A 27,939-nucleotide genomic window follows, 5' to 3' on the forward strand; every position below is an offset into this window, starting at 1 on the left:
CACGGAGGGAGTGTCAAAAAAGACTGCAGAGAATATGGTGGAAGGGTCAAATCAAATGGACATTTCTCAGATTTTAATTGCAAATGCCTAATTGCTCTCATAATTATGAGTAATAAGACTCCGCCACGCTGAACTCGAATGGATCACATAGCAATTACTCACCACTGTCGCTGCTGGATTTGACGGCGAGAAATATCTTTGTAGATTAGCGTTTAATCCTGGTGCCCAGGATCTCAGAAGTCTTTGAAGATGTGCTCGTCCGCAGCCGGCGTGGAAGGCCCCGCCTCGGGTGATGGGCTGCAGCCATTTTATACTGGAGAGCACCCGGCTCTAATCAGTCATGGTGGAAGAGAGAGGATTTATCCAGCAGCTCGGACTCGAGGATGATTAGATGCTCAGATGCAGTGAGCGGGGTTAGCGATTTGGTCGAGGCTTGAACGTTACTGTTCTAGTTCTCCCTCCCCTCTCTGATAAATGTCACAGGAAGTTGGGCGCACAAACCTTGAACTTTGCTTTCACGGCACGCCAACCCTCTGCCACATATATAAAGACTGCAATTGCAATTAGGCCTACCAACATTGTCCAATCACCGCAACCGCTGCAGTTAAACTATTAAATAGCCCGAGGCCAAAATAAAACTTGCTCACGCTGTCATCTTCAGAGGCGGAGATGCCTGGACTCTTGTGGAGCATCTTAATTAAAATATGATTACCTGTCTCTGGCGCATATTTAATTGTCTGCAGAGCTCAGGGCAAATTGTCTCCTGTCCCCCAAGTGGGTCATGTCTCCGTTCCTGAGGCCAATCTTTTAACTTATTTGCCCCTCTTTAGTCTTTTTTAAATGTTTACTTAAGCCCTTCCAGCGTTGGAGGACTGTCTGCTAAGGAAATGGCTTGTGAAGTCATTTCCTCTGTCTATCTTTAGCACAGTGGCTCCTCCGTCCGCATAATGTCTCGCTGTTCGTGCTTAAGCACATTTTAGAGGCATCAGGCATTATCTCTGGCTGGTCAGCGAGTCCCTTTCATGGCATTGTGTGGCATGAAAGGGGCCGTCTGAGTCGGTGGGAGAGATCATTATCCGACATTGACTGAACGGAAGGAACGGGAGCTGAATGTGTGAGGCAGAGCCCCAGGGTTTGCTTTGACTCATACCCAACATCATAGCCTTTATATTAATCCATATTTAATTAGAATTTCCTCAGCGCTCCCTCCCCGCTTGTTTACCCTTGCTATGTTGTTTTATGGGAAGCAGAGTGGGAGGGGAAGGCGTGGATAGAAGGTAGTGGGGTTGACATGGGATTACTATTAATAAGTATGGGAGGGGAGGTAAGGTAGAGCCTGCAGAGAGCTCTGGGGACGTAACTGCATTTCATTTCATTAGTGGGGATATTGTAATTCAAATAGCAGCCATCAGCTGGGAAACAATAACCTGCCTCAACTCCTGTGATAGGTTGAAATTTCAATGAGTTTTGTTATTGTGTTAGCGGATGCAGAGAAATACCAGAGAGTAATGAGCTGCGTTTTAGACGCTAATGAAGTGATGTGGTTGTGCAGATTGAGCGACTCATCAGCATTCATCAGGTTCTTTTGAGGCCTTTTAGTGGAGATGATGTTCAGGGAACTTGCTGCTCCGTTAAGTTCGAATAAATGCCTTTCCCTTTGTGTCATTGGAGAGCGTCTCAGGATGAGTGACTTTTCATCAGATCCATTATTAGAATCTGAAGGCTCGGCTCTGTCATGGAGCGATACAAGCTCACGAGTCCATTAAACTGTGTATAAAAATCCCTCCTTTTTTTTCTCCCCCCGTCCCCTCATTTCTGAAATGAACATTTCAATCAGAGTGTTGCCTTTGGGAAGGATGGCGAGTGAAGGTCAGTTTAAATTTCAGCTGTAATAATTAGATTCTTTATTAGTTTTTGCCACAGAATTCATCTCCAAAGAGAAATGGTGCAAAGGAGCCGCACTGGCCGGGTGTTGACTTAATGTCACCCATCCATTTTGCCGTCGCTCTGGTTGGCCTCGCAGGAGCTGGAAAATGGGAGGCTCATTCATCACTGGGTTTCTCTGGCTCTGGGCACCAACATGCATTCAGTCATAGCCCGAGTGACACACACACACACACACACACGCAGACAAACATTGAGTCTGGGAAAACAGCCCTACACACAAACACGCGGGTGCACACACCCACAGATACATCTCGGTGTGAATAACAAGAATAACTAGTATGAATTGTAAAATTGACTCCAGCAAAATATTGCAGCACACACACTATCCACACAAACAAACACACACAAACACACACACACACATCATGCACCCACTCCCTGAGCCACTCATGTGTGTGAATATAGTTGGACCTCTGTGAAGCTTTGATTGACTGACAGTGGCCCAGGAATCTGTATTCTGGCAGCGTAGCGTGACATGAGTGACGTCTGAGTGAATGTTTGTGAGCTCACGCTCCTCATACATTTTAAAGCGAACCCTCCTCCATTTTACCACGTTTATTCTTTCCTCTCTCTCTTTTTTTTGTTCCAGAGAGGAATCCCCATCGGCCAGTTCTGCAAAGACTTCAATGAGAAAACCAAGGAGCTGAAGGAGGGCATCCCTCTCCCAATCAAGATCCACGTGAAGGTGCGTGTGTGCGACGTCTCCTCGTCGTCTGCCTCTCCAACCCACCCCTGACCCTTTACGCTCAGCAGCCCTCCCTCCATCCATCCCTCCCTCCAACGATTGTGGTTAATTCCACTAGCTGCATAACATTACCAGAGCCACTTCCATTATTCATACTCTACCACTGAAGTAAGCTTTTCCATTTGCATTCATTAATGAAGCAATACCCAGAGGAACATGGAGTCAAGAAGCATTAAGTGCATGCAAGAGATGTGAATTACTCAGGGAAAAAAAGGTGTTGTGGGCTTGTAGTTTTTATTTCACACAGCCACATATTGTTTGGTTGTCACACCCCCTCCCTGCCACCTTTTTGTGTGTGTCGCTGCAGGTCAGGAGTTGTGTCCTTTCAGATGAATAAATGTGTGTTGTAATGAGGTTTGCGATGTACGGAGAGGGGAGTGGAGGGGAGGGGGGGGTAATCCTTTTTAAAAGCGTGAATTTATTTTTGACATGCAATATCCAGCAACAGCTCTCCCTACCACATCTGGGGGTCCCAGCTGCTGCCCATCAGTGCCATCTGCTGGTAGTTGTTGGTGCTGCATCTGCTCTGCCCACACTGTCCTGTGTGTGTGCACACACTCCTCTATTGTAATGTTTAGTGTTTGCATGCAACACGTTTCAGCCTCTGAGATTAGAGTCTCTCTGCGTGTTTTCACCTCAGGCTTGTTGGTTAGCCTTGAGCACATCACACAATTCCCCTTCATCTTTCTTTTGAGGAACAGTCTGATGTTATTGTGAAATCTACTTATTCACGTTCTAGCACAAAGTCAGATAAGAAGATCAATATCAGTCTTATGTCTTTTGTTTTAAGTACAGAGCTGGAGCCTGGAGGCAGTTAGATTAGCATAAAGTCTGAAAACAGGAGGAAAACAATAAGAACGGCTCCGTCCAGAGTTTACAAATTGGCTCCATCATGAGTCGGTTTAATCCACAGACAAATCGACGCGTGGCGAGGGCTGAGCTCAGCTAAATGCTCACTGTAGATGTTTGACGTTTAAACACCATACATATTTTACAGCAGGGGATGATGAGAGAGTCGTCAATTTGCAGGTGTGTGATCATAACCCAAAATTAAATATTTGATCCGATGATGGCGCTGGAGGAAAAGTCGGAGATCACCAAAGTCATTACTGAGGCGAGCAGAGGAGTGTGGGCTTAAAATTTCATAGCGCCGAGTTAAATGTCACACCTCTACCTCTTGAAAGCTGTTAAGTATAATTTCCAAAATGTGGAATATTCCTCTAACACATTTTGGGGGCCAGGGGTTTCGCTCTCTTTTCTGTCTTTGGTTTCATATTTTTGCCTGTAAGAAAAGAAAAAATCTGGTGTTTTTTTATTTCATCTTGTGAAATGGAGGGAAGCAAGAGCAATTCATCGGACCTTTGCAACCAATAGCTTTTCCATAGATAGAGAAAAATCCTGTTCCCTCTGTTGAAAGGTCACCAGTGTTAGATAACACAGCGCTGAGTGATGACAAATCACCTGCCCTGTGATATCTTCTCAGCTCAGCCTAGAGTTTATTGCCTGCTGTATTTGTTTGTTCTTATGTGACAGGTAACAGATGATCCAAAGTAAACTTTCCTCTGATGAATTATTGATTGGATCTATATGTCAGATTTTGGTTAATAAAGGTCTCCAGCAAAAAAAGGGACAGAAGAACTCAGTCAGGCTGAAGGGATTATTTTTGCCCTGAGGGGAGGATGTAGAGGACGAGCCGAGGCTGGAGAGCAGATGTGCATCAGCACACAGCCGAATACAGACCTCATGTAAATCACTGAGGTTACTCGTTATGTCAATGAGCTTTTAACTGAAGAGTATTACTGATAGGTAATATTACATATGTATTGTAAATGTTAAAAACAAGGAAAAAGGCCACCTGCCCAGTAGAGCAGCACACTGTGTGGAGACTAAAACAGAGTTAAATGGAGACTGAATGTTGGACTTACATCCACTCAGTGATCACAAACACAACTGCAAATTACGGTAATAATTAAGTTTCTTTGTATCTGTTGGATGGCTGTAAAAATGACGAGTTAATATTAGGGATGCACTCTTTTTGAACTGATATCAATAACTGATGCCAATACTGATAACTGATAACATTTTAAATAGTTTATACACACCTTAAGATTAGAAAGTCTAAGATGTAGTGAGTAAAGATGAATTAAACATTATAGCTCTGCCTCTGCCTCACGACTATAATCACAACAAAAACAAGAGCAGTTATAAGTCTTTAAAAATCAACATTTGTTATTGTTTCAAATCAACTCAGGAGGCAAAAGGACTGAAAATGAGAGAAATCAGGGCAATGTTGGCGAACTATAATTGGCTCTATAATCGGCAAAAAAATATCATTATTGGACTAAACTGTGTATATGGCCGATATTTTGCCGATAATTATCAGCCAATATAGAGTTGATAATGATCTGTACAGATAATTATCGACCCTATATTGGCTGATAATGGCTTTAAATTGTTTTAGATTTAAACGAAGGCTCTGAAGTCGTAATCAGAAAAAGCAAAGTGACATCTGATAATGATCCTGATTTAAAAAAATCTCAGATTATTATAGTACTGTATGGCTTTGGTTTGTGTTATAATAAAAACAGTGGAGGAAGTTGTTACCAGAATCTGACTGTGATGAAAGAAAGAGCAGGTTCTCCTAATGCACAGAGGGGGTGGGCTCAATACTGTCCCACAAGAAAGGGAATGATTTCTACAAAAAAACCTCAAGGCACACTGCTTCATTAAAGACCCTGAGGAAGACCAGCGAGCAGCTGAGATGTGTTCGTCTTAGCTTTAATCATACAGCCCCGACAATAAAGGCCTTTTAACTTTTTGCAGTAACGAAGCAACGTGTCTTGGATTTTCGGTGGGGGAATTCAGACGAGTCGGTTCAAACGCTGATATGTCAGTTGTGAATTTCAATTAGAGTCTGCTGAAAATGTGCTGAGTGTCAGCCAAAGGCAGTAATACAGGAGGGCTTAGGGACACATGTCTGCGTTTACTCATACACAAATGTTTTAATCTTGTTTGAGGATCTTCGTTGAATGTCACTCAAGCTCACGAGCCAGAAACTCGGGTACAAAAACTTTACAGTGAAGCTTTAGCTACAGCACGCACCATGGTCACATTAGTGTCTGCGTATATGTTGGTTTAATCACTTACGCTGCCACTTTTTTTACATTAATATTTTAGGCTTCAGAGGCAAAAAAAAAAAGAATTAATCTACCATTTCTCCATCGGTTATATTCCTGGCAGTGTAGTGGTGGCTTCAAAGCCTTTAAACCGTCATGTTAGAGGTAAAATTGTACAATTATAGTTTAATAAGTGTTACCAGACATGACAAGCCTGTCAATCTCTAGGTTTCATCTCATGGGGAATGAGTGCACGCGGGGCCGTGGCAGAATAATAAAAGAATTCATTTTTAAAGAGTTTGGATGGTTGTGTCTTTTTTTTTTTCTAGTCACAGCCAAAAATAAAAGTGTGTGAAAGTCATGAAACAGTGTTATCTGAATCTGCTGTAACATGAGCTCCAGTCGTCTACCAGCTACAAACATAACCTGAAACAGCTTTACTTCCAAGGCCAAGGAGAATTTGATTTCATAACACCTTGATAATTAATTTCAGAGCACACAGTGAGCAATAGCAACTCTCTCTTATTCTTTATTGGTAAGTTTTGTGACCCCAAGCAACTCCCTGCTGGGGGAAAAAAATGTCTTTAAAGAAAAACAAACAAACCCTTTTTTCTGCTGGAGGTGGGTTCACAGTGGCAGCAGGTCAAGCAGAGTAGTCCAGACATCCGTCCTCCTAGCAGCGTTTTCCAGCTCCTCCTCAGGGGCCCTCAGGCGTTCCCAGGGCAGATGGGATGTATAATCTTTCCAGCGTGTTTAGTCATCCACCCCGGGGCTTCCTGCCAATTGGATGTGCCCAGAAAACCTTCAGCGGAGGGCACCTCGGTGTCTTTCTGAGCAGATGCCCGATCCACATCAACTGGCTCCTTTTTTGCATGAAGGAGCAGCAGTCGGACTCTGAGCTCCTCCTTGATGTCGGAGCTTCTTAACCCCATTTCTAAGGCCGGGCGCCGCCGCCCTGCAGAGGAAACTCATGTCAGGAGCTTGTCAGATTTGTATTTTTCAGTCACTACCCAAAGCTCATGACCACAGGTGAAGGTCAGAACAAAGATCAAGTGCATTGTCTTCACGATGGTCCGATGCGGCTCCTGCTTTAGCGCTGATGCTGCACCGACACGCCCGTCGACCTCTGTTCCATCCTGCACCTCGCGATAGTGAAACTCCTTCCCTTGGGCAGACAGACACTTCATCCCACTGTTTTCCGGCAGAGAACCACGGCTCGACACTTCACAACTCATCTCAGCTGCTTCACACTTCGTGCTGCAAACCAATAAAGTGAAAACTGAAGGTCACGATCTGATGAGACCGAAAGAATCGCATCATCTGCAAAAGTGAAGAGAGGGAAGTCTGAAACTGTGTGCACGATGTACCATCTCGTTTTCGAGGGGGTCCGAAACATATAGACAAACATGAATTCATCAAACATGTTCTCCACAATAAAGAAAAACAAACAGACAAACGACAAAAAAATAAGTCAACAACAATAATACAAACAAAGGACAAACAACAGTTAATGTAACTACATTGGAACAATACAACCGTAAGAAGACCACAATAAATTTCACCTAGAGGACAATGAAGTTTATTCTACTCTATGAAACTGGACACACTCCTCCTCCAGGCCGACCCTCGAAATCCTGTCCCTGCAGATTACACACAGGGTTAAACATGAGGGACGACCATGGCTTACTCCCCTTGAGCCCATCACCTGCGGGGAACAGGATATCATAGACATAAAGTTTAAGACTTGAAAAATATGCAGATCTCGGCTGCAGTATAGGAACATACTGCTTACATGGTGATTATACCGACTGACTGATGTGCAGCGTTAGTCTCTGTTTAAAACTAATTATCACGTGGCCATTAAGTGCATATTTAAGGCTCCATTAAGGAGACTGGTTTGAAATCGAGCCAGTTGAAGCTCAGCCAGAGACGATGGTTTACACTCATGAAGCTGGAGCGTTTTAGGCAGGAAAAAGTGATAGTTGCTGCTGGGTGGAAATTTTGAGGCTGAGTAATAACTATGATTGGCCGACGCTGAAATCAGATGCTCTTATTGCTTTAAAATCTAAACCGTTTCATTGGTGTAACTACAGTAACTAAGAACTGGTAGAAAAATTGTAATAATCCTTCAAACTTCTTCTGGATCGACACATTTCTGATGCTTAGGGATGAGGGTACATTTCTCAGGGGCGGTGTTGAGCTGAAAGACCTCTGTGTCTTTTTAAGATTCTGGCTACAATGAGATTATTATTCCAGGAAAACCTCATATGTTCACGTGTCCACATTTGATCAAAGGCTTCAGTTCAATTTCCTCTTTCTCCTCAGCCCGACAGAACATATGACATGACGATCGGCCAGCCCACGGTGTCGTACTTCCTCAAGCAGGCGGCGGGCATCGCAAAAGGGGCCTCGAAGACAGGTGAGAAGTGCTGCTGCTCTCGCTCACATTTTTCACCTGGACCCTCGCCTCTCTCCGTTTGGAGAATCACAGTGATTGATGTTATATTCATGGCATTGCCGGGGAGAGCTGCAGCAGAGGGAGCAAGTGGCACAGGTGGTGTGTTTTTAGAAAAAAGAGAATTATGGATTTCCACCTTTCATGCTCTGGGCGGTCTTCAGACTCGTTTCTGCTGTTAAGTCCCAGTACAACCCCGTCACCCCCTCTCCAACCACCTCACCTGCACACACACACACACACACATCACCCAGCTTTACCCTCTTTTGAGCTGATAATGTGCTTTTACGTTCATTAAATAAATGTTTAAATCTGTCTTTTTTCACACTTGCTGTATCGTTTCTGTGTGCGAAGGCCACGAGACAGCCGGCATCGTGTCGGTGAGGACGGTGTACGAGATAGCCCAGGTCAAAGCCAAGGATGACTGCTTCAAAATGAGGAACAGCTCCATCGAGACCATCGTCAAAAGCATCGTTGGCTCGGCCCGGTCGCTTGGCATCAAAGTGGTCAACGAGTAAGTCCTGATCCTGTTGCTCGGTGCATAAATTCAAAGTCTGTTCCTGAGATACCATAAATCTGACCTGCAGTGAGCCAGGTCTTGTCCTAAACTTGTTAGTTGGACGCAGAGGAGTGTGGCTGTAAGCGGGTCTTTGCATTAATGAGGATACACACTGTCCCTTCACACACATACTCCTGCAGAGCTGCCAAGAAACAGCCACTTAATGAACAATGTGTCGTATATAAAAGCTGCTGTACCTCCAAACACCCACTAGAGGTCAGATAAGATACCAGTGATTAGACCACCATGGCCACAATGAATCATGAATACTTACAATAAAAAAATATTTTAAAAAACATGTCCTGCAGAAAAACATTTGTAAGGTGAAAGGACTGAGAATGGATAAAAAGTGAGGATGTCGCTCTGTTATTTATCCTGCTCTGATTTCTTTATAGTAAATGATATGATACTTCACGAGGAAACAAGTGGGTTCTTGAAGACTTATAGTTTCTGTATTTTGAAGATTTATGTTCATTTTTTTCTACATAATAGAGTTTGAAAATGAATATTTTTATCACAATAAACCATTAAATCAGAAAAGACAGATTTCCTTATCTGTCTTTTCAGTATCTTCCTATACGAGTATTTAACATCTGTCTGCATCCGCCACCTTTACACAGTTTTTCTCTACAGTATAAGTTCAGATTTGAATTATGGTTCTAGTTTTTGTGTCTGGTGTAATTTGGCTTCAGTAATATTTCATTAACCACTGCACGACTGTATTGACACGATGTTCATCCATTCGTGGCTGAGGACACGATAACACCAGCACCTGACAAAGACAAATGGTTCAGCACAAAAGTGAAAAAAAAGGGACCAAACTCTCTCAACCTGCTGCTTCTGTTTCTACTTCAGTTAACAACTTTGCCCCTTTCCCCCCAACAATCCCTTTCTTCCCCTTTGCTTAAAAGCTAGCATGTCTCACCGCTGCAGTGCGTTATGATTTATTGAGAGCGCCGTCACTGGAGAAATTGGTGTCTCTTCTTCCACCTTTACAATTTCTCCCTGAATGGTTGGATGGCACCACGTTGAAACCAGAGAGAAGACGTTTCCTCTCCTCCTCTTTGACTCCAGGAGACTAATGCCAAAGTCAGCGTTGCAGATAACTGTATAAATGTTTGTTAATTAATGACCGTATCCACTGGAAACATGTTTATCGTCACCTATGTTAAATTTATAGATGTAGGACCCTCAACGTTTTGACTGCCAGCCTTTGAACATTGTTCATGTTTCTGCACTAATGATTCAGACAGTTTGGCTAACAGGGTGTCATGTTTCTTCCTCCTCTCTCTCCTCCTCTTCTTCAGTCTCTCAGCTGATGAATACAGAGTCTTCTTGGAGCAGAGGGAGGAGAAATTGAAAGCTGATGCAGAAGCAGCTGCGGCCGCTGCAGCCGAAGCTTTGATGAGCAAAAAGAAATGAAGACCTCCAATGTCCAACACTGACCCCTCTCCCATTCCTGTTTATATTGACTTTATATAAATGTACCACATCCAGAACTGTTAATGTTGTGTGTGTCGAATCTTAATAAATAGTAGGTTGTTACGTGCTTTATTTGTGTGTTTTCTTTATTCACACTTGATCTGACCTGATTCACAATGAATTGGAATAATTTATATTGCGTACGTTTTGGCAACAAAAAGATCCACTCAGATTTTGGAAATATTTATGATGCTGAGTGTCTGATTTCCTCTGCGCTGAGCTAATGAAACTGTAATTGCTCTGTCGTGGAAGGATTTGTACATTCAGTCTCTTTGATGTTATTATCTATTATTAACACTTCCGGAAGCGATTTGCCTTTTTGTGAGGTTGTACAGATGGTTTCCTGCACATTTCAAACACGTCTTATCAGTCTATCAGACCTAAAGGCTTCATCTCATGTTGTATTGCATAAATCACATGGACTCCTGGGCGGGGGCATAACTCAGTTTTGTTAGGGCCCGAGCCAGCGACTGCAAGTCCCAAGGCGAAAGCCCTATTGAAATCGCGCTGTTTATTATTATTAATCTTACGCAACTTCATGCCCCAATTCGCCACTTTCCCATACTCGAAAATTCCCAAATTTTTTGCATGTGGGAGTGGCCTTCTCCGAAATTCGATATTTTGGTGGTGCCGCACATGGGCGGCACAAAATGGCCGAATAGCGCCCCCTACAAATTTTGTCAATGGCCTCGCCATTCGTCTTACTTTGTCGTAGACACACGGAATTTGGTACACATATTTATCATACCAAGACACACAAAACACTCTCTGAAAGGGATAGTTCACCCTAGAATGATATTTCGCTCATTATCTACTCACCCTCATGTTGACTAAGGGCTGGAAGAATTTCCAGAGTCCACCGTCCCTTCTCTGAGTTACAGAGGGTCTTGGCGTCGCAGTGCATTTCAATGCAACGGTTGCAAAGGGACACCAGAGCTCTTCGTAAAAAAACACACACAAAAAAACATCCAAATACCTCCATGATGCTCGTATGTAATGTCCGTCTTGTGCTGAAGCCCCAAATTGCGTAATTGTCCCGAAAAAAAATTAAATAAGTCTATATTTTAAGCTTGTTTGTAGCGGAAGCTTCTCGAAGCTCCTCTTCCTGGTCCGTCCAAATCTCGCGTGATTCGCAGTAACCGCACTGACGCCGGCTCAAATCACGCGAGATTTGGACGGACCAGGAAGAGAAGCTTCGAGAAGCTTCCGCTACAAACAAGCTTAAAATATAGACTTATTTAATTTTTTTCGGGACAATTACGCACACTTCACATGAGTGATGAGGGACCGCCCCTGAACACACCCACCCACAACTGCTTAGCGCCACCTGGTGGATGAACGAAACATTGCATTTTTTGCCTCCTTCCAGGTGTTTTATCGCTTTCTGCTTCACGCCACAGCCCGGGCATGCCTCAGGCCCCGCAGTCGCATGGGGCGAGGGCCCGTCATCGCCGCTTGCGGCTTTAATTGTTTATTGAATTTCACTGGAATTATAAAGTAACGTCATGATTAAGTTTGTCGAAGCACATAAATACACAATCTTGTCATCGCTTCTGCTTTCTGGAGATGACCACAAGTTTTTACCCAAATGCTTTGGCCTCATTTTATCCAACAACAACAACTAAACTGATGCTGTGACAATAAATCAATCACTAAGCCGGTTAACGGAAGTGATCGTCAACTTAGTCATTTAAGTAGCAATACCAACAGTAAACTGGCTGCAGCCTCTGAAATGAGGAGTTGCTGCGTTTCTTTGTGTTTTATATTGTTGCTCTGATAAAACAAGTGGTTTGGAGATTTCACATCAGACTCCAGAATCATTTGGAGAGACATTTTCACACTTTTGTGACATTTGTGGCTTCGATTGTGAGTAGTAGTTAAACACGGTTAATTGAGGGGCGGTGCGTGGCGCAGTGGTTAAAGCCATAAAGTGGTTAAAGCGGCCGCCCCATTCAGAGGCTACAGTCCTCAACGCAGGCGTCTCCGGTTCGATTCCCGCGTCGGGCAGACCTTTCCTGCATGTCATTCCCCCACTCACTGCCTCCCCCTTTCCTGTCTATCTCACTTTGTGCTATCAAAAAATATATTGTTATTAAAGGGTAAGTTCACATTTTTATCTGTTTTAGTTGTGACTGTAGCTGTATCTTGGAATAAGTGTGAGAACATTGTAAAGCACACTGGATAGTCATTATTTTGATTTATATATTTGGCCATTTGTTTTGCACCTTTGTGTTACTGTCCTTCCACCACAGCTCAGCAGGGAGGCGCTTTCTGAAACACAGAGTGAACAGGAGTCTTCAATCCACTCGGGACAGGAGCAGCAATTTCAATAATAACTGATCTACCTACATATGAGCACGTGAATATTAAAAATGTGTATCTATCCTTGAATATCATCATATTAGTTTCAACTATATCACTCAGCTGTGGCTGGACTCCACATTTAACTCTAAATAAAATCATTTGGATTTGGACTTTATTATTCCTGTTGACTCTTTAATATCAGACCATGTCCTTATCACTGCCCTCCTCATAACCTTTTCCTAACATGGCTCCTTACACAACATACAATATGTTCCTGTGCGGTGCAGTACTTGTCTTTGCCAGAGGATAGCAGCAGTCAGCTGTGCAACGCAGCCTCCTCCGCTCATCTTCTCTCCATCTCACACACATACACTTGCAGCAGCAGCAGCAGCCAGCGATGGAACAAAATGTTCGCTTTGCAGAGAGAATATATAATGTTCGAAGCTTTCGCCTCATTACATATAATCAATTCTGTATCATCTATTCTGTGGCAGAGATGATGAGATCTGGCAGAAAAGATATTATAGGCCTCAATCCATAAAACCCATCTTCCATCTTCTTTCTGTCCTGATTTGCAGAAAATGGGTTCTTTTATGTGTTTGTTTTTTTTCCTGTGATTTTGGTTATGTTCATCTTTTCATCCTGTGGCGACGGAGTATCAGTTTGTCCCACATCTCCTTTTTACTGTACCTCTAATTTTAGCCTCCCCTCTCTCTTTCTTTGTCTCCCCCTCTCTCTCTCTCTGTCTCTCTCTCTCTCTCCGGCCCTCCCCTCTCTGATCCTTCTGAATGGAGGCTGAGAATAGATGGGAGGCTGCTTCAGTCAGAGCTTTTGAGCAGGAATGCCTATATATGGAGCCTTACACCACGCAGAGCGCAGATAGAGTAGCAGGTACATCAAGTGAATGTGGGCTACTGTGATTTGTAGAGAGGGAGGGAGGGAGGAGGGGGGGCGTTCATATGCCTACTACTATGTGTGTGTGTGCATCATCATAAGTGGGAGGCCATCTGTGTGAGCCCGTGTGCACGTCCTTGCACGCAAAAACCTCGATGCCAAGTGTGTGCGTCAGTCTGAGTCAGATAGTGTCTCATTCTGTCTCGTCATGTGTGCGTCAGTGCTGTTGCTGAGCGAAACTCGCTCCAGGGGAAGAAATGGAGGAGAGTGTACGGGAGGGAGCGAAAAGAGGCAGGGATGGTGGGATGATGATGCTGATGATGATGCTGGTGATGATGATGAGGCGGAGAGAGAAAGAGAGGAGCGGGGGGCTTGACTGTGACGACACAAATGCATCAGCCGCATTAAGTGCACTTTAATATAAATGCATTTGTATGGCAACCAAATACACTTATAAGCATCACATAAGAACACTGGTCCACAATGTCCATTCTGCAGTAAGTAAGATGTTTACAATATATTCCATCTTGGGCAATAAAAATCTCTTTCTTATATATACAGACCAATAACTGTTTCATACAAATGTACAAATGTGTACAACCTTTCTGAAAAGAACATATGCCTATATCCACAGACATAATGCATATGCATAAACAACTTTTTCAAATATCACACGTACAATAATATAATTTTACACATGTATATTAACTTAGCCTTTAATAGCTAGAACGTAGGAATCAATCCTTTACTTGACCGTAGACAACTCTACGTGAGCATGTCGACACCATGGGAATAGTACCATTCTCAACCCGTGTCGCTTGGTAACTGAATAGAAATAGCACCCCATCCCTATTTTCATTTTTTAAAACAAAACTTTTTGTATTCTAACCCCTCTCAAAAAAGAAGAATCACTCATTCACATAGTCAATTGTGCCTCACTACACCGCGCTCCAGTGGAGCAACGATGTAACTGTCCATGGTGAATGGACATGATAAAGAGTTCAGCAGGTCAGGGCCGTTTCAGGCACACAGGAGCCGCTATAAGCTGCCAGCATTGCAAATATTGATGCTGCAAGAATATCCAGCCGACTGCCCTCAGGCCGGGAGGGACCTGAAGAGCCCACATTCAGAGTCTAATGTACAGTACAACGTAGCAGTGGATTTTGTGGCATGATCAGAGCTCCGGCAAAACTTCCAGACAATCTTTTGTGTGGTGTTACATCTCGTAAAAGCAAATGGACACCTTCGACATTCTTGAGATCTTCACATGCCAGGATCTCTTCACATGTTTTCTTTTTTGTTTGCACATCACATTGATACACAAGATTTTTAGATGGAGAGATAAATATGAAATGTTAAAGGTCTGAAGCCGCAAACTCAAAGCTCAAAGTATCCCATGTTTAAAGTCGAAGACTATTATGAGTTTCGATGTAGCCACACTAAGGCCGTGAGGACTGAGTGCTATCAAAACCAGAGCCGCAGTGGCTCTGAAGGCTGAACAGAAGATTTCACAGCTAGAAATCTTTCTACTTTTGATCTACTGATAGTGGTCATCCGTAAGTATGTAAACAATTTGTAAACATTTGACTTTCATTACGTTTGAGGTTTGGGTTTGCGTTGCTGCATGTCAAGCAAAAAAGTGCTATAGTTCATTTCCCTATTGAAATAGCAAGAAATGAATTCATGTTTTGTTCACAACAGTTTTCACTACGAGTGAATACAAATGCGCGTCTGGAAGTTAAACAGCGCTTACAAGTTCAGAGATGTTTTTCTCTGTCTGATCATATCTGAAGCTCGTGTTACAGAGAAGCTGAAGCACCACATGGACTCAAAACCCAGTCAGTTATGAGTCCATGTGGTTGCACCATCATGTAAATGTTGCACCAGGTTTATACAGAAATGACAACAAAAATATAAAGCCAATCTTTGTTCTGAGGAGACATGTAGGAGTTAAAGTCCTTAAGTTGTATATACATTATGTATATTTATACACTTAATCATTTTTTACTTTTCAGTAAAAGGGGCTCCACAAAATATGACAATATGCCATACTTAATGAAGTAAGTCACAGACTTATTTTAGAACGGAGGAACACTTCCACTCCCATCTGAAAGACAAAAGAGGAAAAGAAAGAGAGAGAGAAGTTAGTGATGCGTTTTCAGAGAACGGTTTTTCATCTCATTGAAGATAAATGTCTCACAGAATGAGAAAAGCGCGGCTGGTTCTTACCTTTGTGGAAGCACTGTGGCGATGGATGACATTGGAGTTGATACAACTCAGGTTGTTGCCCTAAGCCAGGGGCGATCGAGGCACCTGCCCCAAACATGGGTTCCAGGACGGCCAGTTCCTCCAGGAGGGACTGAGTGCAAGACACGGCGGGCGAGGGCGAGCCGATGGGCATGGAGGTGGCGGAGCTGGGGGAGGCAGTGAGGATGAGGGGAGGGGAAGCTGGGATGGAGGAGCAGGAGGACACTGGAGATGACACCACCTCGATCTCCATTGCTTCCTCCGCTAGCCCCTCCCCTTCCGCCATTCCCCCGGCCTCAGCAGCCACAGTCGCCCCGCACCCAGCCATGGAGTTACATTGCGCCGATTGGACGCTACAGAAGTGGCCCACTCCCTCAAACTGGGAGGGTTGGCGCCAGCACACTGGGGTCTGAGGAGAGGTTGGAGGGCTGGAGGAAGGGTTGGGCAGAGGGGAGGCGCAGGGAGACAGGGAGGAGCGGATGGGGGGGGACTGGGGGGGAGCGAAGTCGTCTTGGAGGAGGGTTTCTAGGATGCTCTCTTCAAACAGAGAGTCATCGTCGTCTAGGAAGATGGGAAAGTCCAGACCTCTCCACGCTTTGATGGGATAAAACTCCCTAAGCATATGGACTGAATCAACGTCAGCAGGTTCTACGGTGGGAGACAGGAAGGGGGAGGGGGGGGAGGAGGAGGGGGACATGGAGGGAGGAGAGAGTTTGGACAGGAGTGGATCCAGGTAGAATCCCTCTGCCAACGAGCTGATGTGCTGAGCGAGCAGAGAGATTTCTGCCCTCTCCTTCTCCCGCTCTCTCTCCAGGGAGAAGAAGGAGAGGCAGGGCTGTTTGCCGGGCGACGCCTCCGGGGTGAGGAGGCCCTCGGGGGGGCACTGGAGGGGCCCCAGTGGCACATCTACATACAGCGGACCCCGTACCTCGGGCAGGGTCATCACTGTGCAGTCGCCGTCTCCGGGGCTGTCGGGGGTCGGGGGCAGCTTCTCGTAGAGGGAGCCGCTGCAGGGCTCGATGGGGAAGAGGAGGTCGGTGGACGGGGTCGGCAGAGCGAGGGGGAGTTTGCTGGAGAGGGTGGTGGGGGGAGTGGGGCTGGGGGCGGTGGTCGGTGGGGCGGTGGAGGACGCGGAGGGCGCCATGGAGGTGGAGGCGGTGGCTGTTGTAGCGGAGGGCGGAGGCGTGGTGGTGCCGGTGGGGTCGAAGCTGAACAGGGGTTCGCCGAACGGGAAGCTGGGCCCACTGACAAGGGGAGTGTAGGGGGGCGTGCACACAAACTCTTTGGTCTGCTGAGCTTGTGAGGTGGGGACGGGCGGGAGGGGCAGGGGGGGGAGGGGTAGGGGCAGGGGGAGGGGGGGCAGCGGGGGGTCGAGCTGGAAGGAGGGCGGCAGGAGGATGTTCTGGGTTAAAAAGTCTAAGTCTGCCACTGTCTCAACAGTGACCGGGGTGGGGGAGGAGGCGGCGGAGGGGCTTTCGGCAGGTTGCTGCTGAAAGAAGCTTTCTTCCTCCAGAGAGGAAATACTGGAGCGGGGGTCTCCCTCCAGCTGCATGGGCTCAGCGGCCGAGCTCCCTGGTTCATCAGAGGAGCCCACGCTGCAGCCGGCGGTGCTGAAGTCGAAGGACTGGGCAGACAGGCCGCTGCTGCCCGGGGTGAAGACCTGGTCTGGGCTGGACAGAGTTTCTGGGGACTGGAGGCTGAGACCCTCCTGCTGAGAGGTGCCAGCGGTCAGGACCAGGGTCAGCTGGGTCTGCTCCGAGGTGAGCTGCTGACGCACGGACCAGGCCTCAGACTCACTGAGAAACACACAAGAAACAGAGGATTAGCACGGTGTGTCGGCTTCATTCATCATTCCTCTGCCTCTACACTGACAGCAGGTGTGTGATGTAAAAAAACAACAACAAAAAACAGTAAATACCTGATGATGTAGTTGTTGCTGCTGATGGGGATTTCTCCAGGCTGCAGCTGAAGCACCATGTAGAGCCAAACCCACGACTGGTCTTGAGCCTGCACACGCACCACCATCTCAGCTCTGCCCTCTCCTCCCTCTCTCACTGTTGAACAACAGTCACAAACACAAGTTGGCATCGGTTTGTAATCCTATTAATCATCATAGTGTTTTTCAATGTGTGGTTGTGCCAGTAGGTTCAGTGTGTGTGTGTGTGTGTAGCTGTGTGTGTAACTGTGTGGGTCTGGATGGTTGTAACTGTTCAGTATGTGTGAAGAAGAGTACACTCACATAGGCTGCGGTGCTGAGCGGAGGCATGTGACAGATCCTGTGGGTGGAGGAGGCTGTACCAGGAGCGAGCGCGTAAAGCTGTCACATCAAAGCCAAGATAGGCGCTCACACTGCAGGGGGAGAGTGGGTGGTGATGTGTTAGAGGGATAATGTTTTACCGCCTTAGTTATCTCATAAACACATTAATACACCACCTCGTATTAAAAGCAACAGGTGGAAACATTTGGGTTTCTATGTGTGTGAGCTCACCTGTCCTGTGCTGCCTGCAGCCTCAAGTCCCGGCCGTGCTGGGAGTAGAAGCAGGCCAGGAACAGGTTGGCCTCGGCCAGGGGAGAGGCGGAGGTCGACTCCCTCTCTGGCCCCGGGGTGGAGCGGGTCGGGTGGGGCTCCAGAGGGGAGCAGAAACACACCCAGACCGGGTTGGATGTCCAGTAAGACCCGGCGGCAGGAGAGGGGGAGGGGGGAGAGAGGCAGCGAGCCCGGATCAGAACCATCTTGTTCCCGGCGCTCTGCCTCCGCACGGACTTGGAGGTGTTGAAGCGACAGCGGAAGAGGCGATCTGTAGAGGAGGAGAGGAGACGAGCTTTGTTAAAAAAATAATCAAACAATAGCCTATTTGATCAAAAAATAGAGAAAAAAAGACTTGTCAAATGAATAGTGCAATTTGTCGTACCTATCTCAAGTGACGTCGAGGTGGACAGGTTGCTCCTCATGATGAAGTGATCTGAGGCGTCGATGATGTCGTACACGCTGTCCCCCTGTGCCACAAGATCCACCTGAAAGAAACAAACAGACCGGTTATTTTATGAAGCTCGAGAAGGAGCTCGAACATCCATCCAACCAACCAACCACTAAAAGCAGCGGATCAGTCTGTGTAGACTCACCATTGAGTGTCCGAGATGCTCGGAGACGCTGTCTGACAGGTAGAGGAGCTTCCCCTCCCCGGTCACCAGCATCAGAAAACCCGGCAGCGCCTGCATCAACTCCGACAGCTCGTGGAAAGACAGAAACCGCGCGCTCTCTTCAAGACTAGCGGCAGCTCCCGTTTCTGGAGAGAGTGAGAGAGGGAAAAAGGGGAACAAAACACTTAGATGTCAAGTTTAATCAGTGAATCTGAACCTAATAGAGAGCGAACAGCAGCATATGAGCTCCGCAATAGGGGAAACAGTGGCCGCAGTGGGTTTCAGCACCATGGACAGCGGTGCGGTTGTTCTCACAGTGTTGAGGTATTTCAGTACCACGGACAGCTACAGGTTGATATTTAACACATTTCTCTATCACATTCCTGCTTAAACCGACCATTATCGATCAAGTGATAACCCACAGCTCCACAGGTGATCCAAAAAAAAAAATCTGATTTATATCAAGACACCTGCGGCTGTGGCCACTAAAACACTTGTTGATTCCGCTCCTGCGAGAGATTGCAGTCTCTCTATGCAGCAGTGCTACACGAGATTCATCAACAGGTCGTTTTTTATTTTTTTATTTTTTTGCTTTTCTTTCCCCCCATTCAGAGTAAATTCGTTCTTACCTTGAGTGAAGAAGACGGATTTCCTGGTGTACATGCAGGCGAGTGACATGATGTGCAGGTATGAGAGTCGCGCTTTATCTGCATCGGAGATGGGCAACAAGTCCTTCAGGTTCCGGATCTCGGCGTTGATCTGGTCCCGTCGAGCCTTGGAAGCTCCTTTGGTTGAGCGGTACATTGTGAAACGGTTGGTTGGTTGGTTGTTTTGTGGTGAAAACTGTCGAAATTCCTCCAGATGCAGAGTTGGAGAGTTGCGCTGTTGCGTTCACGTCGTGCCTCGGCCGAAGTGCCAGCTGTCTCCGAGATGTGTTAAGAGACAGGCTGTAGGAGTGGAGAAGCACTGAGGTTTTGTTATTGGACTTTCATCTCAGCTATTTTGTTTTGGGTTGTTGTCTTTTTCTTCTTCCGCCAGAGCAAGGTTTTCAAAAACCTTCTCCTGTCCGGTCTCCGTGTGCTTTAGCTCCGCCACAGCGTCCAGCTCGGTGCTGGCCGGCTGCTGGATGTCTGTCCCCCCTCTCGGAGTGCAGGTGAATCGGCGGCTGTAGTAGCCGTCTCTCGCACACAAGTCCGGACCCTTAAACCTGGTTGAGGGACTCTGCTCGCCGGTTACTTATATAGCCTGGGACTCCGCCGGAGTAGGGGGGCTCCCAACGCACCAACACCGACGTAAAACGGAGGGAGGGGGGTGGAGAAGGAAGGGGGGCCGAGGGGGATAGATGTCTCATATCAGTGTTAGCATTGGAGGATCTCTCCCCCCTCCCTCTCCGGTGCCCTCTCCTTTCGGTGACTCTGCCTCGACGTCAGCTCCTCTCTCTACTCGGTGATGACGTCGGACTGAAATCGGGAGCTCCGGCGACGCAAAAAGCCCGATTTGGACAAAACCGAATAAGGGGCGGAGCAACCGTAAAACGTAAACGGAGTCACCGGACTCCGGTGTATTGGAGGAAGGAGGGGGGTTGCAAAAAAAAAAAAAAAAGGAGGGAGGGAGGGAGGGAGGGAGGGATGGATGGAGGGGGAGAAAGTGGGAAGACTGGGTTGCATACGAAAGAGGTCTGTGTGTTTATATGTCTGGCACCTGAGGCGGACTCCGCATCACAGCCCGTTTGCCCCGCGGACCTGTCGGTAAACATCGCAGGTGCTCGTTATAAGGCGCGTTACCACCGGTTCATCATCCTGAATGTCAACATTTTCAGAGGTGACTGGTGCTCGGATGGAGGCTCGGTGATGTAGCGATACAGCTACCGCAGAGCTGGACGGTCACCGAGCTGCTGCTATCGGATGCTGAGGCTGCTCCACGTCGCTCCATCTTTTCCTCGCCCTCTGTGAAGGGAAATGAGTCCTGAGCTACTGTCAGTGCATTAAACTACATCGAAGACAATAGCAACACAGTTTCAATAGTTTATTACACATGAATGCGGCGCATGTCGAGGCTCCGCAGCGATTTCATATTGTTCTGTTAGGAGGAGAAAACGCTATAGGCTAGTGGATGTTTTTCCTACATAGGCCTGCCTGTATTGTCAATACAAATCAACAAATCAATAGTTTATTCTGATTCTGAGATAACAATCAACGGGTAAAATGATAGTAATAAACAACTTGAATGTTGATTGTATATGGATGCAATAGAAAACCACAGGGATAATAATAATCAGAGCGTGAAGAGCTGCTCGTGTAGACACAGATCTGTAGCACAAACACCAGGAAGACACCAGTTAATGTCCTGAAATGGATCCACGATTATTTCTCTCTCTCTGAAATAGATTGTTATTCAATTGTTTAACAGTTGTCAGAGTCCTTATCTCTCTGTGTCTGTATAAAACGCACAGTGGCCATCTCCAAAAGCTTAATGGATTTTCGTGAATGACGTTCATTAATGATTTCTGACGCGCGCGCGCCAACAGCAGCCCTGGTACCTACCTGCAGAAAAAAACAAAAAACAAAACCCTGTCACCAGCCCCACGTGAGGTAAAGCCGTGCTTGTTTCTAAAAATAGATCTGACCGGTGACCGGCGTAAGGACTGAGAGCCGCGCCCCCGCATCCAGCCCCGGTCGTCCTATTTATAGGGAGGAGAAATCACTTTCAGCCCCGAAATAGATCTGTAGTAGGCTATGTGCTTCACATGTGGAGCCGAGCAGACACACATCTGGATGCGTGCTGCTGTCCACACACACCTTACAGGTTTCATCCACGAGGATCACGTCTGTCACATCGTTTTTGTTTCTGTTATGATTTAAGGGGTTTTATGCGAGGAGACGGAGGGGGTTCTCGGTGTTGGTGGTAAATCTGGTGGAGAGAAGGTTCTGGTACATTTTCTGTGTTTCAGCACTAGGACTTGATTTTAAAGCCACACACATGGTAAATGATGTTGGCTATAATATACAGTGAGTTGGCAGCACATTAAGAGCATCCAGCTAAAACCAATGCAGTCTAATAGTGTAATAATTCCTCCTTCAAGAAGGTGAAAACACAGTTTATGTTGAAACTGCCTCAGAGAGGTATTTAATGGTCATTGTGGAGGCTGCACTTTGTGCTGAATTACTGCATTGTACATACCGGTGGATATTATGTTATTATACCCACCCTATTTTGGCTTTATCAATGAGGCTAAATAACAGAACCACCTCTGTGTAATGTATAATGCAGCACATTTGAATCAGCAGCTCTCTAAGACAGGTTCAATAAAAACCCAGGATGAAAACCTTGGGCTTGCTGCAGGACTGTTGGACTAGACTGCACTAGTAGCTATGTCTTTTTGGAGGTAGTAAGTGGGGGATCCAGATGTGACACACTCAGGAGTGATGGGGATATGAATCATTCAGTTTAAGGGTCAAGACTTTTAAAGGTTTAAAGTTCAGGGTTGAGGATCGGAGTCAGGGAGGACGTGTTAGTGGTTAATGTCTCCAGGTCATTAATGTGAATCACTGCAGCGTCCCTGTTAATGATAGAGGACACATGTTTATGGGCACTTGTCTTAAAGTTTGAAGATATTTCTAAAGGGACCCAGAATCTGATGTATTATCTTCTTCATCTAGACGAATGAGGACGAATAACCAGTCAATAGGACAGTGCCCATTTGTTAAATAAATATTGATTAGGCGACTGTGATCCTACTGTTTACCAACTTTGACACTTTTCAGTATGCATGCAGGATATCTCAATGATGAATCATCCTGCTTCTTGTTGTTGTTTGGCTTTACTTATTTCAGTCCCTCTGTCTTTCTGTCTGGGTTTTGTTCTGTATTTCTTGCCCAGGCGCTGGCGGGTCTGCCTCTGTTTCTCCTCCTTTGAGGTCTTTTTTTGTCTCCTTCCTTTTGGGTTTCTTATCCGATGACTCAGCCCGTCACTGCTGTCGCTTTCCACCACTGGTTCCAGTTTGGTAATGACCCAAACACAGCAGATTGTTAACAGATCATCAAAGGAAAATAGTAAATTTGCACCCAAAGCCACTGTTAAACTGACTCATCGTACACTAGAAACAACATCTAATTCTCATTTTTTAATATGCACAGTTTGAATTTGCCTTACCAGAGGTCATTGGAGCTATAGAAATGAGATATATGAGTTTGTCATCTCTGATGCACATCACAGGGACGAGCAGCGCCCCTAGAGCAGAGAGAAACACATCACACATCAGTCTGTGACACTCAGTCAGTTTCCCTTTTGGCTATTCTGGCTGCAGCGTCACACTCATTCATTAGTGCAGTCCACTCACAGAGGACTTTATTGTTCAGAGGTCAACGCATCTCTCCCTCTTTTGAAAGGACTAAAAATTGACTCATGCTCTTTGTTTCAGGTGCATCAAGTAACATTTTGTCTGGTTTGACGTGGACCCTGTTGCATCAGCGTGGTGTCAAACAGCATCCAGCTAATAATAGTCTGGTCTCGAACAGCATCGTCAAGGTGCCACATGTGGGTTTGACTGAGATGACCAGGAGGCAAAAATGCTAATTGCAACATGAGTAATAATTGTAAGATATTGTGAGTTTTGATTTCCAGTGTATTTTCTGGTCAGTTTTAGACATGATGAGATTTAAAGTAGATTTATCTGATGAATTCAGTTAGAAAACTTAAAACACACATGCTGATCAAAAGCAGAACAGGTTTATTTGGTCGACTCAGATTTGACATTGCAGTCAAACAGAGCCATGTAATCCCAATATTTACAAAAACATTTACAATGGGTAAGGCATTGTTTTGTTTTTTTCATAAATCACCTTATGATGAGATGAAACTATTGATTAATCAATTTGTCAGTTGGCAGATTCAAATTCATTTCAGTTCTTCTTCTGTCACGCAAAAATGTCAAACGTTCTGTCCTCTGTTTGTCCCCAGTCCTCAGCTGTGATGATTTAGTGCTTTTTTCTTTGTCTCTTATCTTTGGGTTTTCAGATGTAAGCCCGACAAAATCAGTTTTGGGGATTTAAGAAATTGGGACAATCTTTTATTCTTATTTTCAGGCATTGTATTGACCAAATGACATACTGACTAATGAAGTAACACAGCAACAATGTGGTAAATAATTGGCAGATTAAAGAATGATGAAAAGGGTTTTTTAGTAGAAGCCTTCATCTCCAAACTTCAGCAGCTGTGGTTCATATGAGTCAATATAATGCATTCAGTTTGGTCTGATTAAGACATTTCAGATGTGATCATACCTGCAGCAGTGAACACTTGGGGTGTCCAAACAGGTGAAGAAGCTTCTCTGGTTTCCTTTATGTTACACTGAAGATTTTTTTTCAATTTGAAGAAATGTCACCACTTAGTCCTTTTCACACAACCTGATTTTGTATTTCAGTGGTTGTTGTGTTTATGCACACACACGGCAGTAATAGCGTTGAATTCAACTTTATACTTGCCAATGTAACGTTTTATGATTGAGCCTGCAACGTAGTCTAGGTCTTCCTTATGTGTTTTACCTGTGCAGTACAGACTGATACAAGCAAACAAGACATTTGAAGTTAGGAAATAAGAAGAAGCGATCCGGGTATTAAGACAGATTTTATACTGTCTGTACTGTTTGAATCTCATCTTCAAAAATGACTATATGCTTTTGATTCGGCTTTTATCAAAAGTGACTTGCAGGTGAAGGACAACACATTACTGAGTAGTTACTTTCTGTAGCTGTGGTGTACTTTCTAAATAATGGTTGATTTATTTTCTTCTTTGGAAGAAGCAGAGGAGAATGAGTTCGACCAGGAACATACTGCAGGCCTGTTAGCTACAGCCTATACACCCATCAGGCATAACATTATGACCACCTGCCTAACACTGTGTTGGTCCTCCTTTTACTGCCAAATGTGCAACAAACTGCGATGCACTGTGTATTCTGACCTTTTTTTTCTTTTTTCTTTTTTTATCAGACCAGCATTAAAGGAGATATCAGTGAAATGTTTTTGTTAATATAAGTCCTAATTAGTCATATTTTCCGTCAGCAATCACTTACATAGAGTGTTTCGACCGGAACACGAGTCTCTCCGTCACTCTGCTCTGCTGTAACCCGAGGAGAAAATTTTCCTTGTGGGATACAAGTGTTATCCAATGAGGAGAGAGAACGGCATGAAGGGCTGTGTGTGCAGCCAAGGGATGCGCGTGAATGTGGTGACGTAGCACGAGGACCAATTGATGCCTGACAAGGGCGGGGGCTGCTAACTCATGGTGCGTTCAAAGAAACTCGTACTTTGTGTTTTTCCTTCCTGTGAAGTCATACCAGTTCGATCTGGTACGAGTTCACGGGTCGGAAGTTACGAGTGGCCGTTATAGGGAACTTTCACAGACAACAGGATGGTAAAAACACGAGCTACGGGTTACCTGGAACGCTACCAAGTCGTAGTTGTGACTTGAAGTTGTAACTTACGGTTTCAAAAGCCTGCCTTGAACGCAGCATTAGCCGAAACGGCCGTGAAGCTGATATCTGCTTTAACTTCAGCAATTTGAGCAACAGTAGGCTGCTTACTCTCATGACAATGTTTTTATTTGTTTCAGTTACTGAACCTCATATAGATTATCGCTGACCAGATGTTCTGTTATGTGCCGAGTGTTGTTGTACTTGGTTTGCTATGTGTGGCTCCCAAAATAAGTTTTAGCTTTTAAATTATCATCTTGGAAAAAAACAACAGTTGCCAATAAATGTTTGTTTTGTGACGTCTCCACACTAACCCTAACCCTAAATTGGAAAAAGGATCCCAAACAGTATTTTGTTAAATTTTTTACATCAAAGAAGAGCAAAAATTGCGAAAGGTTGTGAAAGATGAGATTTTAAAATTCGGTCACCACTATTCTTGAGAATCCTGAGAGCCCCAATGGATGTGTATCACTTATATACTTGAATAGATGATCAAATCAAATTCCTGTAAACATTGCGTCATAATAATAGTTTTTGTCTTTTTCCTCAATGAAAACGAAAGATGAAAGTGAGCACTGACAAATCATTCAGCCCTATAGTGGAGACCTTCATGGTCCCTAGAGGATGAACCCAGATGATTTTGGTCCAAGTTCTCCTTCGTTGTCAGCAGCTGGTTTACATTCATGGACGTGAGTGACTTATCTCAAACACTTTTGTCTGGATTGCCGTGAGGTTTGGACCAGATACAGCCTGGTTGTGGACATGGTTGAGTCTTGTTTAATTAAAACTAACAGGGCTGATCAAAGAGAGGAGCCAGCGAACCTGAAGCACTGTCATAAAATTAAAGATCTGATCTGTGGCAAAGACCAGAACTTGATGTAAGTACAGGAAACTATGAGACATTTGGACACTAATCTCCTTAAAACAATTATGTAATGTGATTTGGAAGTTTCCCCAGGTTTCCCCCCAAAAATATATATAGCAAGAATTCATACAGTATGTTACAAAACCCAGTCTTCTTTACACAGTGACTCAGACTAAGTAAGAAAATAACAGCAACTCTCTCTCGCTCTCCTCTCGTGAACCTGATCAATATTATGAGTAATTCCAAGCAAAATCATTGATTAGCAGAGTAAAGTGATCGCTGGTTCCCTGCCGTTTGAGCTCTGAGTCCACATGTGATTCTCATTTTCACTGGAGTTGTGACTAAGCTGCACGTCACTTTCTTCAGTAGTGTTTTGAGAGATTGCCTTACAAAACAACACTCCAGAGTTTCTCTCTCTGGGCAAAAAATAGCTCCCATCTTTATGCAGGAGCTCCCAGAACAAAAAACACTCAAAGTTGTTTGTTTTTTTTCCCACCCAGCAGTCTCGTAGGTACTTAAGCTGTCCCGGTGTCCCACACACTCTGTTGTCTCAAGCGCTGCCATTGTTGCGGTTGTCATGATAATCCCTGCCATTATGAGACGAGGCTGTGTTGGTATCATAGGTGGGTGGCGGAGAAGAACATGGTTGTGGAGAGGCAGATGGATGAAGAGCGAGGGGTCGGAGGGATGAGTGCCTCGTCTCCCTGACAGCAAATGGACTCAAATGAATCCAATTAGTGGGCCTTCTTTGTGCCAGAATCTCCTGTTTGTGTCAATATTCATGTGGGGGCTCATTTAGTCTTATAACCCTCTTAAGTACAATCACTCATCCAGGCACATTAACTCGGGCGCTCACTTATTCACTCACTCACTCAAGGATCCATTTTTCCATGCAACAGCTCCTTCATTCACTCGCTCACTCATAAATTTGTTCACTCAGTTGCTCATTCACAGGAGAATTTTGAATGGTGTGCTTCGGTTGCTTTCAAGCATAATTTATTAAGAAATCTTAGTCTTTCTGTGACTATTGTATCTATCCATAAGTGTTATGTTGCAAGTAAATACAGAGAAGAAACCCAGAGACAGAGTTTGGGCAAAGGTTTTATTCTTAAATAAGACACGAATGTTGGAGTCCTGCTGTGATTCGTGATTGATTGGTTGATGGAAACTAGCTGCAAAGAGAGAATTTGTATTTTATCATATGATCTTTTTTTTTAATGGATTCAAGTGTCATATAAAGATGGTAAACATGTCAGCAAAAACCTGCTAATGAACTCCCCGTGCAGCTACAGAGTAACACCACCCCTCATTCATGCCAGTGCAGTGTTCACAATCTTTACGCTCTGTTTTGGTCTCCACCACTGGATTTTAACAGGTTTACAGGTGCAACTCTCTCTCAATAGACATTTACACCACAGAGGGTGAAACAGAGTATCGCATTAGGACCACAGTTAAGTAGTAGAAGCAGAGAGGTTGACACAGTGAGACATGTTTCTCTGAGAACACGTATAGGTTCAGATTGAACCATTGCAAAAAGAGAAACCCCACTGGGTTACTATATATAATTGTCAGTGAAGAATGACTTGGAAAGAAACAATTTTATTGTTTTTACACCAACCTGATGAAATATCATAATTACATCTAACAGTTGAGGAACCAGAGATTGGTAGAGACCAAACACAGAGCAAAAAGAGCCACATAGCTGTTAAATGATT

The 27,939-nt window shown here is 45.0% G+C and overlaps 2 protein-coding genes across 3 annotated transcripts in view; one reads left to right on the forward strand and one right to left on the reverse strand.

Annotated features, from left to right (window-relative positions):
* The window catches only part of mrpl11 (mitochondrial ribosomal protein L11), a 42,528-nt gene extending 32,156 nt beyond the window's left edge, over window positions 1-10,372 (forward strand). For both annotated transcript variants that reach the window (XM_083980719.1, XM_083980720.1), the window contains exons 3-6: window positions 2,537-2,632; window positions 8,134-8,227; window positions 8,618-8,777; window positions 10,130-10,372. In XM_083980719.1, the coding sequence (XP_083836845.1) occupies window positions 2,537-2,632; window positions 8,134-8,227; window positions 8,618-8,777; window positions 10,130-10,244 (465 nt within the window). In that variant the 3' untranslated portion in view covers window positions 10,245-10,372. The remainder of the gene's footprint in view (window positions 1-2,536; window positions 2,633-8,133; window positions 8,228-8,617; window positions 8,778-10,129) is intronic.
* Window positions 10,373-15,580: 5,208 nt separating this feature from the next.
* Window positions 15,581-19,694, reverse strand: npas4a (neuronal PAS domain protein 4a; the record flags this gene model as incomplete). The annotated part of the gene is made up of 8 exons (XM_083980703.1): window positions 15,581-15,609; window positions 15,732-17,545; window positions 17,668-17,803; window positions 17,989-18,098; window positions 18,238-18,547; window positions 18,662-18,764; window positions 18,873-19,036; window positions 19,520-19,694. The coding sequence occupies 8 exons, from the start codon at window positions 19,692-19,694 to the stop codon at window positions 15,581-15,583; spliced, it is 2,841 nt and encodes a 946-aa protein (XP_083836829.1).
* Window positions 19,695-27,939: the final 8,245 nt, after the last annotated feature.

The sequence above is a fragment of the Trachurus trachurus genome (genome assembly GCF_905171665.1).
Source record: "Trachurus trachurus genome assembly, chromosome: 10".
Lineage (NCBI taxonomy): Eukaryota > Metazoa > Chordata > Actinopteri > Carangiformes > Carangidae > Trachurus > Trachurus trachurus.